Source organism: Microcebus murinus, chromosome 21, assembly GCF_040939455.1.
Source record: "Microcebus murinus isolate Inina chromosome 21, M.murinus_Inina_mat1.0, whole genome shotgun sequence".
NCBI classification, from domain to species: Eukaryota; Metazoa; Chordata; class Mammalia; order Primates; family Cheirogaleidae; genus Microcebus; species Microcebus murinus.
The window spans coordinates 34,730,863-34,744,576 of record NC_134124.1 but is presented as its reverse complement, the minus strand read 5'-3'; the positions used below and the strand labels follow the sequence as shown (position 1 = coordinate 34,744,576).

The following is a 13,714-nucleotide window of genomic DNA, read 5'->3' as shown; positions in this document are numbered from 1 at the left end:
ATCTATAAACAGGCAAAGTTTGCTTTTGTGAGTTCTTCAAGGGAGCCAATCAGGAGACAAGGTGCCGGCAACCACTTTTCTCTTTTGATTTGTGGTTCCTATGGCAATATGAAAAGAGCCTGGGACATTTCTCTGCTACCTCTTTTAATAAACTTTTTGCTTTTGAAATATGCCAGAAGCTATTCTTCTTGTCTTTATTGGCTTATAGTGTTTCTCGGCATAGTGTCCCTCGTTTTGGTGTTTGATTATACAGTGGCTATGGTCAAAGTTTATAATAAACACCGTTAGCTTCCTTGGCTGATGTTATTTTCTTTGGCTATAGAACCTAAAAATATACAATCTAATTGGATATTTGCTGTTATTGTCAGAACCAACTATGGAATCACTTCTTATTCTTTATGAACAGTCATAAATTAGAATACTGGCTATTTTACAAGTAGCTAAATATGAAATTAGACATATCTTGGAGGTTTTCTACCCTCCAGAGTCCTTTCTTAAGAATCTCCACTGTGATCCTCCTGGATTTCTCTTGGCTCAAGGCTGAAGTCTCAAGAGGAAAGAGGCTTAGTTTGTATTGTTGTTAGCTTACTAAGTAGGTCAATAAGTATTTATTAAAATTGGTAAATACCCACAGTATCAGGGTAAGTTCATCAGACATATTTTAGCCATAAGATAATGTTCCAGAAGCTCAAAGTTAAAACACTATTTGCTTTATAAAAGAAAACAGAAAAAAAGAGAGATGATATGTGAATATAGCTAATATGAAGAAATCTTTTCATTATTTGGTTAAAGAATGATGGATAATAATTGTACCAGAATGATCAACATGAGTTTCTAACCAAGTCCCTAAATTTAAAGTTAGAAGCTTTAAGAATCAATTACTGTTGTGGTCCTAACTGAATGTTAATGCTCATAAGTTGATGAATGTGGAACTTTTATTTTTATCCATTAGTTTCAAATAGGATCAATGTCCTTCTGATCCATGAGACCTAAAAACAGCTTTGCTTAGGCCAGCAGGTACAGACTTTCTTATTAAAAGGTGGGCGTATTTCCTAGAGTGACATTTTCTGTTGTGTAAAGACTTTTTCAGCAATGTGGTTGTTCAGTTAGCTCCAAGGTAATTGATGTGAAAGTAGGCAGTTTTTATACCTTTTAATCATCACTGTCTTTACACTTATCAAATGGAGAACACTGCTCTTCAAACTGGAAGGTCCCAGTCCTGGGATAATCTGGGAGTTGAGTCCTTTGATTAATAGATATTGGCAGTTGTATCACACACCAGCCTGGGGGATGCCTAGGATCAAGCTATTTCTTCCTATATTCTGAAGCAAACAGTGTAAGGTATGGAACATAGTGAAAAGTGACTCTTACCCCAGACCTGGGTTGAAATCTCAACTCAACCTAGCACTGTGCGATTTTTTGGTAAATAAGTTACTTCATCCCTTTGAAGCCTGTGTTTCCTCTAATGAGTGCTGGGAAAAGTAATGCGTGTTGTGTAGGATTATTGTGAAAATGGGATGTGATAGCCTCTATAAGATATTTAGCATGGTATTGGCACCTAATAAGGATCTCAGTAAATACTGGTATCACTCTTTCTACCTCACAGTCTACTATAGACATTATAAAGGTAAATTCTTGGAGATCAGACCTTCGGAGGGTCCTTTGAAAATATTTTCCTGAATATATAACTTCAATATCAAGTTTTTAAAAAGCTTTAAAATATCAGACTTGTAATAAATGGTTAATATTTTAAAACTAAGTTCATAGAAAATTTTCTTTGTGTTGTTTCCCACATTTTTGTAAGTATTGATTAGATCATAGATGGTTAACAAACCTTGGGAAGATCATTATTTTTCTTCTTTGGGTTTAGTTTCTTCACTTACAAAATCAGAAGTGGAAAGTTTGACTAAATAGTCTTTAAAGTTCCTTCCAGTTTTTATAGTCAATGATTGATTTATTGAATGTGAAAAAATGCCTTTAAAAAAGTTTTACATTCCAAGTTATTGACGGAATCTGGTCAATACTTTATGCTTTCATGATTTTTACTCTTGGAAGCAAATACTATTAAACCCTTACAGAGGGAACTTGGCTTCTTATGGAATAAATGAAAATTGATTTACAGGTGAGCTTTGGTAATTATTTGGTATTAGTTGCTGAATCCAGGTGTAATCCTTAAACTCTATTCTTTGCCCATCCCCCTCTGATATGTGCTGATGTAAGTATTTTTTTATTAAGCATGTGCAAGAAAAACTCTGGGTGCAGAGAGTTTGCTGTAGTGGAAGGAAAATCAGGTTGCTCAGAGTCAGACAGGATTAACTTCTAGTCCTAATTTTGTCATCAGTTAGCCCCTGTTCCCTTATACCTTGGACAAGTTACTGTTCTAAGAAATCAAGCTTTCCCAATCTTTGGTTTCCTCATCTGTAAAATGGAGTAATACCTATCTCTAAAGGGTTATTGTGAGAGTTTATTATGTCAGCTATCTAACATGTAACAGGAGCTTGATAAATGGCAACTACTTTCATTATATTATACAAACATTTATTCAGCATCTTTTTTGAGTTGGCACTCTGATGCGAAGTGTTGGGGCAACAAAATGTTGTATGTGGAGTGTCAGTGATATATTGCTCCTGTATTGGCTATGGTAAGCTTTGGAATAAAGGCACAACTTGGAAATGTGGCGTTTTCATTGTTACCAGAAAGCTGCTCAATTTTTTATTCCGTTTGGTTCCTCTGATTTTGTATTCTTTAAATGCCTTTACTAATTAATCTCAATATTCGTTACATTATAGGTGAAATGTAATTAGTAAGTGGCAGATGCTCCAGAGCTGGAGAGGAACCCAGGTTTATCTGATTTCAAGCAAAGCTATCTTTGTCTATATCACAATTGGGGTGATCACAGAATTTATCAAACCAACCAGCACACTTTGAGAGTGAAAGTTATGCTGGGACAATAAGTGTAAACCAGGATTATCTCAGGCAGATGAGGATATTTGGCTGTCTTAACTGTAGCTAGGATGAACAAGTTTATGAGCTTGGGTCTAAGACTTCTGGAATGTTTTGATTGAACCCACATACTCACTTTCAGCTTTTTTTGCATGATTATTGATTTTGCTATAGTAAAGTAATTGACCTTAGATCTGAAAAAGTATTTATTGAATACTATAGTCTAATGGTTATTAAGTACTAGCCTTAATACATATGTGACCCTCCCACCTCAGCCTCCCAGGTAGCTGGGACTGCAGGTGCATGCCACTATGCCCAGCTCATCTTTTCTGTTTTGAATGGAGGTGTGGTCTCACTCTTGCTCAGGCTGGTTCTTGAACTCCTAAGCTCAAGAGTGATCATCCTGCCTTGGCCTCTCAGAGTGCTAGGATTACAGGCACAAGCAGGTGTGCCTGGCCTAAAACCAGCAAGCTTTTAAAGAGAGTGTGAAAGGGTAAATGAAATAAGCTTTTAAATTCTTAGTTAAGACAAACAAACTTTGTAAACAAAGTCCAAAATGAAAATCATGACATTCTAATGTTTTTTCTTTGGGAAGGCAGAGATGTGGATGACACTGAAAATCAGATGTGTTTTTAATCAGCTCTTTTATTGCCGGTATCTATCAATCTATCACTCATCTTTCTTCTTCCTTTTGCCTTATTCTCTAGGTCTCCTGTGATTTTACTTTAGGGAAGTACAAAAGTGTCCTCATGTGATAAAAGTTGGGGTGATCAAAGTTTTTATAATAGAGGCATCATAGTCTTTTGGAAAGAATGTGGGTTTTGGTAGCAGACAAACCAAAGTTTGAAGGGGTCTCCCCTCCTTTGCTGTGTGTCCTTGTGCAAATCACTTAAACTCTGAGCCTTAGTTTCCTTACGCTGTAGTGTGAGGATTAGAGAACACACTTAAAGTGCCAAATAAATAGTAGGTTCTTAAGCAATCATGACAATTACGATTATATGACATAGACCAAATACTGTTACATTGATGAAATTACAGCCACAATCTTGTTTTGCACTCCAACTTTCACAGTTCCCTTTAGTGGGTTTTCATTTAAGCATTCTCTCTGTCCCTCTTGATTCTGTTCACTGTATCCTGAGAAATTAGTGGTTGGCAACAGAAACCTCCTTTCCATAGTACAGAAAGTGGGCCCTCTCCCAAGGTTTCAGTAAGCTGTCTAGGACCATCCCTAACCTCCAAACTGCCAAGGGTGCACCCCCTTCCCCAACTAACATTCAAGTTGCCTGTGTGAAGGAGTGATTTGTTGCGGCCTCTAACTGCTTCTTCTCTTCCTTCCTTTTTGTCATCCTGCAGTGTTCTGTGCCAAGGTCTTTGTGGCTAGGCTGCGCCAACCTGGTAGAGAGCATGTGCGCACTGAGTTGCCTGCAGAGCATGCCCAGTGTCAGATGTCTCCAGGTGCCTCTCTTCTTTCTTGTTGTAAATGTGTTTTACGTATGCCATGAACATTTGTTGAAACTTGCAGTAGTGTGTTTAATCCAATGTTAAGTCTGCTAAATGTTCTGTGTAACCCTCTGCTTTCCTCCAGCCTGGGTGCCTGACATGGAGGAGTTAGTACCAAGAGGGGCCCTTCTGAGCAAATGGGTCTTTGGTTGGGCCCTGTCCTGCTCCCCTTTTCTGCTCCTGCTTTTTATTCTTTCCCCCTCACCTTGAGGTTGTGATTCTCATGTTTAATAGTTCTGCATGTGAAAAAAAAAAAAAAAAGCCCTGACATTTTCCATTTGGCTATTTTAATAGTTCTTTGTTGAGTTGGGAGGGTTTCATAATTAAAGTGGTGATTTTCTATTTTGAAACTCATCCTTTTGGCTTGCTTTCTCTCCCCCCTTCAAAAAAGGAGTGGGGAGGGAATCACTACTGGTATACAGCCTCAAATTGAAGTTTATAAAGATCACAGCTTTAAGCTGCCTGTAATTTGTCAGTTTGGGCCACCTCCCAAAGGCCAGATCTAACACCTGTCTTCAGGGTCCACCCAGTTTTCCAGGCCGAGGCCGGCAGAGAATTCCACAGATAAAAGTAAACTTTTTTGGGGGGTGGGTGGGAAGGGATTGCTCAGGATAAAATTGTTAGCAGGAGTGCAGTTGGTGACCCTCTCTTGTTGGGATGGCTTCTAAGAGAGCCAAGGCAGAAAACATTGTGGCTTTATTTGTGAAGCTCTGTTTAGACAAAGCTTGTGTTTAATTAAGCATGGTTTCAGTAGCAATATTCTGTTTCACCACTGCATATTCCAGATAGTTTGATATGTCTTTAAAAAGCAATATTAAATTCCTGGCATCCTGTTGAGACTTCTCTGTATCAGGAAAACAGTTTAAAATTAGGAAATGAGTTAGAAGGATATTATTGATGGCCTGGGTGACTTTACTGTTCTCAAGGTTATCTTTCTATTCATGTTTATAGTCTTTAAGTGGAACTGGGAAACCAGGAAGGAGGAAAATTTTTTTCCATATTTGGGTCGGGCATTTTATTATTGGCAAACATTCTGAGTAGTATTGGTGTGGTTATTGATTCAAATTGCTTTCTTTAGAAAATTGTGGTGGAATTTCACTAACACAATTAACTAGAGAGTGAATTCAATATTAAGCCCAGTTGTGTTTAGATTTTTATATATAAAGGTGGGGGTTGCAAGTCCTATGATACAGAAATTGGGTGTTTCAATGAGACACCAGTGTAATGAATGTATGTTTATCTTTGGAAAAGATCGCTTCCCTGCATGCAATGTAACTTTAACCAAAATGTTCTTGAAATGGCGGACATTATTGCATGTGCTCTCCTTGGTGTTATATAATAGATATTTGCATTATAATAATAGTGTACATCCTTGTCTCTATTTTTCTGGGGGGAAAAAAAAGAATGTTATAGTTGCTTTTTAGTGGGCTGACCCAGTTTTTTCCAGAACTAGAAATTTAAGTAGGGGAAGAATTGTAGTTAATGAGGTCCTAAAGTGCAGGTTCTTTTTAATGCATTTGGTTAAAAGTAATTGACCAATGGAAGACATCATTCAATATATTTTAGTAACAGTATTGTGAGTTCTCTGCAGGTGGGGTGGATAGGAGGAAGTATAGGTTCCTACTCTGTTCAAAATGGAAATCCAAATTTGTTAAAAGTTCTTTGACTCACCTCTCTCAGTGAAAGTCACTCAGAGAAAAAAATGGAAACTTTGCCTTCGATTGGACCTTATTTCAGTGAGTGGGGCAGTATTATCTTTAGAGGTGTGTAGGGTATTTTGTTCACTTAGGTTTTAAGTTTGGCTAGTATATAACTGAGTGAGAGTATACAGCACAGTAAAATGAAATAAAATGAAGTACTCAGCTGATTGGAATTAGTAAATCATTACTCTATTTTTTCCCATATGTGAATGGAAAGTTAACATGTGTTAATGAACCTGGAAGACTTCCTTTCTCTCCACTTATTTCTTTTAATTATTATTTTAATACCTGTGTTCTCCCCTCTATCTCTAACAGTACTAAAAGTTAGTCCCTTAATTTGGGTTTAAGCTTTCAAAGAATGCCTGTTGCTTATATGCTACACCTTTGATCTGTCAAAAAGATGACTCTTCCTTGACATTGCATGCCTCTCAGCAAGCCATTTTAAGCAGGGCCTGAGAGGAGAAGGAACAGGCTACTTGAAGAAGACAGAGCCTAGTTAACTTTGCTTGGGCTCTGGAGTTCCATAAAAGGATCCTGCTTAAAATTGTCACACTGGATCCACTGATGGTTGCAACTTTAGCCAATTGACCTGTCTACATGGCTCAGTTAGTATATCTTATTGAAAAAGCAAGGCGTGGGCCTGGCGCAATGGCACACACTTGTAATACTAGCATTTTGGGAGGCCGAGGTGGGCGGAGCACTCAAGGTCAGGAGTTCGAAACCAGCCTGAGCAAGAGTGAGACCCCGTCTCTACTAAAAAAAAAAAAAAAAATAGAAAGAAATTAGCCGGACAACTAAAAATATATAGAAAAACTTAGCCGGGCATGGTGGTGCATGCCTGTAGTCCCAGCTACTCGGGAGGCTGAGGCAGGAGGATCGCTTGAGCCCAGGAGTTTGAGGTTGCTGTGAGCTAGGCTGACGCCATGGCACTCTAGCCTGGGGGAACACAGTGAGACTCTGTCTCAAAAAAAAAAAAGAAAAAAGAAAAAGAAAGCACGAAGTGAAGTTAGTGGTTGCCAGTTGCCGCTAGGCATGATTTAGCCCTCCTGTTTCTGAGAAGGGAAAAGGGATATCAGAAACTTAAAAATCACTCACTACCAACTATACCTGGTCCTTCACATACAATAGCTTTGTGACAACCCTGTGAGGTAGGTGCTGTTATCTCCAATTTTCTGATGTGGAAACTGTCTGAGGTGCTGTGTGTTATTTGACCTAAGCTTATATTTTTATAACTGTGAAGTGGTGGAGTTGGTATATGAACCCCACATTTGCCTGATTCCCAAACTGGTTTTCCTTCCTCTTCACTGGAATGCTACTTAGAGTTTTCCATCTTATTTTTATTCAGAGAAGCTTTAGTATTGATATCTGGTGTTTGTTTTATTTAGTCATTATTTATTTGAAAATGAAGAAAACCCTTCAAATTCTGTAGGAAAAAATATTGGCATTGTTTAATAAAATGAACCCTCCTGAATCTTAATGCTAGTGAAGTTCTCGAATGGACTCCTGCAAACTTCTATGAATATTTACCGAGCAATCGGTATGTTGCAGGGCCTTACTGGTGCTGTGCATATGAAGATGAACCTGTTCCCTGCTCTCAAGGAGCCCTTGCTGTAAGCAGAGCCTGTGAATGAAAATCTAGACTTTGGCCGGACGTGGTGGCTCACGCCTGTAATCCTACCACTGTGGGAGGGCCAACGTGGGAGGATTGCTTGAGCTCAGGAGCTTGAGACTAGCGTGAGCAAGAATGAGACCCATTTCTACTAAAAATAGAAAACTTAGCCGGGTGTGGTGGTGCCTGCCTATAGTCCCAGCTACTTGGGAGTCTGGGGCAAGAGGATTGCTTGAGCCCAAGTCTTTGAGGTTGCTGTGAGCTATGATGACATCACTGCACTCTACTTACGGCAATAGAGCGAGACTATCTCCAACAACAACAACAAAAAACAAACAAAACTGGACTGAACCACAAACGAAGGCCAAGAGAAGTGTGTGTGTGTGTGTGTGTGTGTGTGTGTTAAAAGTCTGAAGTTAGACAAACCTATATGTGATTTCAAAACAGTATGAACCAGGACTAACCCTCTACATACTTTAGAACAGTTGAACTGGAATATCTGGATATCTCTGAACCATACTGAACTAAATCAGTATTTCATTTGTCTTAGATACCCAGATTTGACCAGTTGATTGTTACATCAGATAATCAGGAGTTGAGACCAGGCACAGTATTGATTTGCCAAGGATCCTATGGCATGAGAATAATACTGATGTTAATACTATGTTTCATTTATTTCCCATGTAATCTTTCTTGGGCACTACATGTAGGGTTATCTCAATTGATCTTTTATGGAGAAGTAATCTATCTTGCCTTTTTTGTATATGAAGTTAGAGAATTGACTTACCTAAGGTTACACATTTATTTAAATGGCAGAACTGGGTTATGAACCCAGATCTGGATAACTGCAAAGCCAGCGCTCTGGTCACCAGACTTAGTGACAACTGCCATTTTGACTTGGCAACTGCCATTTTTAGGTTGAAACAAATTCCCCTTAGCTAACACAACCAGAGTGATGTAGTATACTGACAAGTTTCTTGGGAATGCAATTTGCAGATTCTCAGCTGGGGGAGGATGTTAGTGATGATCTTTTTTCAGAAGTAAGACTGATTACTAGAAATGACAGTGAGGATTATGTGAATCAAGTTTTAGTGCCTTCTTCCAAGCTCTGTGTGTATAGTGCTGGGTAATAATTGATGCAACTTCTTCAGAGCTGCCATTCTTGTTTCTTTTCTTACTCTCAGTATGTAGTGAGCTACAGTGATCTGAGAACTTATAGCTATTGACATAGAGGATCTTTTTTAGAGAAGATAGATTCATAGAAAGAACCCTGGCTTTGGAGCAAACCTCACTTCTAGTCCTACTGTGACAGTGGGCAAGTTACATTACTTTCCTGAATCTTAGTTTCCTCATCTTTAAAAATGAAGACAGTTGTATCTGTCTTATAGGATTTTTGAAGTACAGGAAGAAAATTCCTTCTGTTGGGGGTGACAAAAATCTGTTTCTTTCTTTGCTTGCTCATGGTTCTCTATTCAAAAAGAGGGAATTCTAGTCTTATAGTCTTAGATTCCAGGGTAGGATAAGGATAAGCTAAAAGACTATGCATAAGTCAAAGCTCCTATGGTTTGGTATTCTCCTTTTGTTCACAGCTTGTCTTCTTAGGTCAAACATGGCTGTTCCAGCTCATTGGCTTTGTCTCTTTTCTAATGAGCACTGGGGAGTTGTCATTTCATGTTGATTATCCTATGGCATTCTGGTCCAATAATGTGAAGGCTTGGAGTGACCTTTTGTGTTGCTTGATGATAGAATCTGTAATATATTGTGAATATTAAAAAACACATTCTTTATAAGAAAATTTACAAAATGTAGTTACTGAAAAAAATTGATTCATAACCTCACCACCCATCACCACTCAGAACATTTATTGCGATTAAATATTTTAGGGTCTCATTTCCTTCTACCTGTTGAGTAGGGAGAAATCCATGAAATTGTGCATGTTCTCTTTGTTATTATGGTAATGATGATGATGATTATAACAGTGGTTATAATGCCCGGTGGCATTATATGTTTTTAATGCCCTGTGGAACCCTAGTTTTTAATGCCCTGTGGAACCCCAGTTTGACCTTGGAATCACTAGAGGGATAAAAGAGGACCTAGCGTAGTACCCCCCTTCTACTTCTGTCTCACCTAGAATCATACTCTATTTGTTTTATACAGTGGAACTGTTAGAAAGATTTTATTTTAAAAACTTTCTACTAATGGAGATTTTCCAAACACACACAAAATAAAGAGAATCATTCAACTTAATTTTGAAACTTCATCTTTTCTTTAACTTTATTTTTTCTGGAGCATTTTAAAGCAAATCTAAGATGGATTAATAAGAAAAAGGTTTACAAACCACTGTTTTATGTCAGCATTTAAAAATTTTTAATCAAAGTTCAAAACATTAAAAATAATACAGCTGGTACTAGAGGTTCGAAAAATACATATAAAGTTTCCTTTGACCCTAGGCCTCACTCCCAGACTATCACTTCACCAGCTTCTCATTATCCTTTTAGACTAAAGCTTAAAAAAATAGGACTAGAACCATATTATATACGTATTATTTTTCAGTTAACGATTTTTTCAGTTAATAATATACACTGACCATCTTTCCATGTCAGCATATAAAAACCAAGTAGAACTCTAGTCTTTTTTAGAGGTACAATAATATTCCAACATATGCCTTTGTCATTTTTTTGTTTAAAAAACATAGCCTGGCCGGGTGCGGTGGCTCACGCCTGTAGTCTTAGCTCTTTGGAAGGCCGAGGCGGGCGGATTGCTCGAGGTCAGGAGTTCGAAAGCAGCCTGAGCAAGAGCGTCTCTACTATAAATACAAAGAAATTAATTGACCAACTAATATATATATAGAAAAAATTAGCCGGGCATGGTGGCGCATGCCTGTAGTCCCAGCTACTTGGGGAGGCTGAGGCAGGAGGATCGCTTGAGCCCAGGAGTTTGAGGTTGCTGTGAGCTAGGCTGACGCCACGGCATTCTAGCCCGGGCAACAGAGTGAGACTCTGTCTCAAAAAAAAAAAAAAAAAAGCCTGTTTCCCTTTGAAAGACCTTTACACCACTGTTTTTTTTTTTGTTTTTTTTTGTTTTTTGGTATCATAAGCACTTCAGTAATTTCATTGCACGTATATCTTTAGATTTTCATGATTGTGTCTGCAGAATAAATTCCTAGAAGTGCTATTGCTTGGTCAAAGAATATCGGTGTTTTATTATTAATTAATTAAATTATCTGTAGACAGCAAAGTTTAATAATCTCTCCCTTCCAATTCCTCCCTCTCAAGAAACAAATGTTAACATTTTTTGCCTGTCATTGCATATTTGTTTTCTTTGTTCATAGGAGGATGTGCAGCCCTGCAATGGTGGGGATTTCCCCATTTTTTTAAACAGAAAATGGGCTCACTCTAGAAAAATCACAATGCAGCTTCCTTTATTTGCTTTATTTACTTAAAATATATTATAGACATGTCCCCAGATTAGTACAGTCTGACTCTTCAACCAGTGGTACTTTTATCATTCCTAGATCTTGGGAGAGGTACAGTTTGTTTTTCATTTTTGAAGTATAACATACATATAGAAAAGTGCAGAAATCTGAAGTGATTTAAGAATCTTCTTAAGAAGCTCTGACTAATCTCAAAGTGAGCAGTGCTTTATTTTGGCAGGCATGGCCAAATTTCTTTTATGGAGGGTGGACCAATTTATATTCCAGTCATGGCCATAAGATCTGGATATCATTTTAGAATGTTTAGGGGTTACTTTAAATATATTGTTAAAAAAAACATACTTGTTCAAAATTAAACCAGTAAATACAAACTGACAAATAGTAACATGATGAATTAAGGTTTTCTACCATCATTTAAAATAATTGCATAATATTGCATTTAATAGATATATTACTTATTCAGCATGTGAGAGATTCCCTTTTCATACACCCCAGATGACATTAGATATTTTAATTTTGTATTTCTTTGCCATTTTGATGGATGAAAATATAAAAATGATATCTTATTATTTTAATGTACATTTATTTGATTGCTAATGAGATGGAATATACATATCTATAAATATTTATTGGCCATTTCTATTTCTTATTATATGAATTACCTCTTTATTTCCTTTATCCATTTTTCTATTGATGGCTTCATTTTATAAAAATGACTTGTAGGAACTCTAAATATTATATATATTAACTCTGTCATTTATTGCAAATATTTTCCCCAGTTTGACATTTGCCTTTCAGTTTTTTTGGTAATGCTTTTGGCCATGATGAAAGTTTTGAAAGAAATATTTACTTTTTATGTAGTTATACTTATTCTTCTCCTTTAGTATTCTTCTAGTGGTTTATAGTATTATGTTTTGCATTTAAATCTTTCATTTTCTCTGTAATTTATTTTGCTATATGCTGTGAATTAGGGATCTACATTTTTTCTAAATAGCCAATCTGATTTTTGTACACTATTTACTGATCTAGTGTTTTCCCACTGATTTGAAATCATACGTGTATGTTTTTTTTTTTTCATACGTGTATGTTTTGTTTCCTTGTATCCAGTGATGCCCATTCACAGAAGTCTCATTCAAGCTTTTGTTTTTCTGTACTTCCCTATTATCATCATCAGACAAAAATCTCTGTAGGCTCATGGTCACAGCTGTATCATGCTGTCTTTTATATGTAGTTTTAGTTTGAAAATATCTTGTTAATGATATAGACTGAAAGTTCAGTGCCAAACATAAAGATTTCTTTTAACATTTTTCTAAAAGAGTGATTTTCTCTATTGTTACTATGAATTGAAATTGTTTTCATTGTTTATCATATTTTCTGAAAACACTTAGGGTGACTTGGTCATCTGAGAATTTGAAGCAGCACCATAACAGCAAGTAAATTAATATTTTGAAGAAAGTTTTTTTTTTTTTTTTAAGAAAGTTTTAATGATAGCACAATTCCTAGCACTCAAGAAATCACATACTACTACCCCTGTGGGAAAATGAAAACTGTATCTTGCTTTACTAACAGTTATAATTTATGGTTTCCAAAACAATGTCCTTGATGGATAAAGTTTCACAGTATAATTTGTAGATGGGGGGGTAGTATATGGTGTTCAAACCACATTAAAAAATGCCTTTCTACTTTTGAACAAAAATGGTATCATATACCTCATACTACAGACATTTATTATGATAAATATGCTGGTTTTATTTATTTCTATTGATTTATATTTACTATTCTGTTTATGAAATTAATACTTTTTAATAAAAATTTTAATGGACAAGAAGAAATAAGAAATTATTCACTTCATTTTAGTGGTTTTTTTTCTATATATGTATGTTTATATATATACTGTGTTGTTTTTATAAAGGCTTGTACTCTTTCTATTGAATTATAACCGATTTTTACATTTAACAATATGGTTCATATTAGTGAACTTAGGTCTACATTCTTAACAACTGCATTTTCATTCTCTGGGCGTACAATAATTTAATCAGTCTCTTACTCATGGACATTAAGGTCATTGAATTTTACTGTATATTTATGATTAATACCTTAAGTTATATTATTCACTGAAAAAAATTCCAAGTCAAAGGATATGGACTTTTTGAAGATGTTTTTGGTATAGGTAGACGTTTTTAAAGGATATGGACTTCAAAAAGTCCATATTCTAATTTTTAGAATAATTCTAAACATTATTCTAATTTTCAATCTCATCAGCAATGTATGATTGTAATATAAATAAATGCCCAATGTAGAAAACTGGGAAATAGAGGAAAGCACAAAGAATAAAGAAAAACCACTCTCCAGTTACTCATTTGGTTTTTCTTTAAGCAACAAATATATGCTAGGCATTATTGTAGGATCTGGAGAATATAGGAGTGCAGAAAACAGACAAAAAGCCATGCTGTATTGGAACCTACATTTTAGTGGTGAAAGAAAGTGAGTAAAACAAAGGATGTGTTAAATGGTAATAAATTCTGTGGA

The 13,714-nt window shown here is 36.3% G+C and overlaps 1 protein-coding gene across 7 annotated transcripts in view; it reads left to right on the top strand.

The window, feature by feature from the left end:
- Positions 1–13,714, top strand: part of FBXW11 (F-box and WD repeat domain containing 11) — a 130,894-nt gene that overhangs the window by 34,254 nt on the left and 82,926 nt on the right. For 4 of the 7 annotated variants that reach the window (XM_012765488.3, XM_012765483.3, XM_075996287.1 and 1 more), the window contains one exon: positions 4,297–4,398. The exons of the other annotated variants lie outside the window; for them this stretch is intronic. In XM_012765488.3, coding sequence (XP_012620942.1) covers positions 4,297–4,398 — 102 coding nt within the window. The remainder of the gene's footprint in view (positions 1–4,296; positions 4,399–13,714) is intronic. 7 annotated transcript variants of the gene reach the window in all.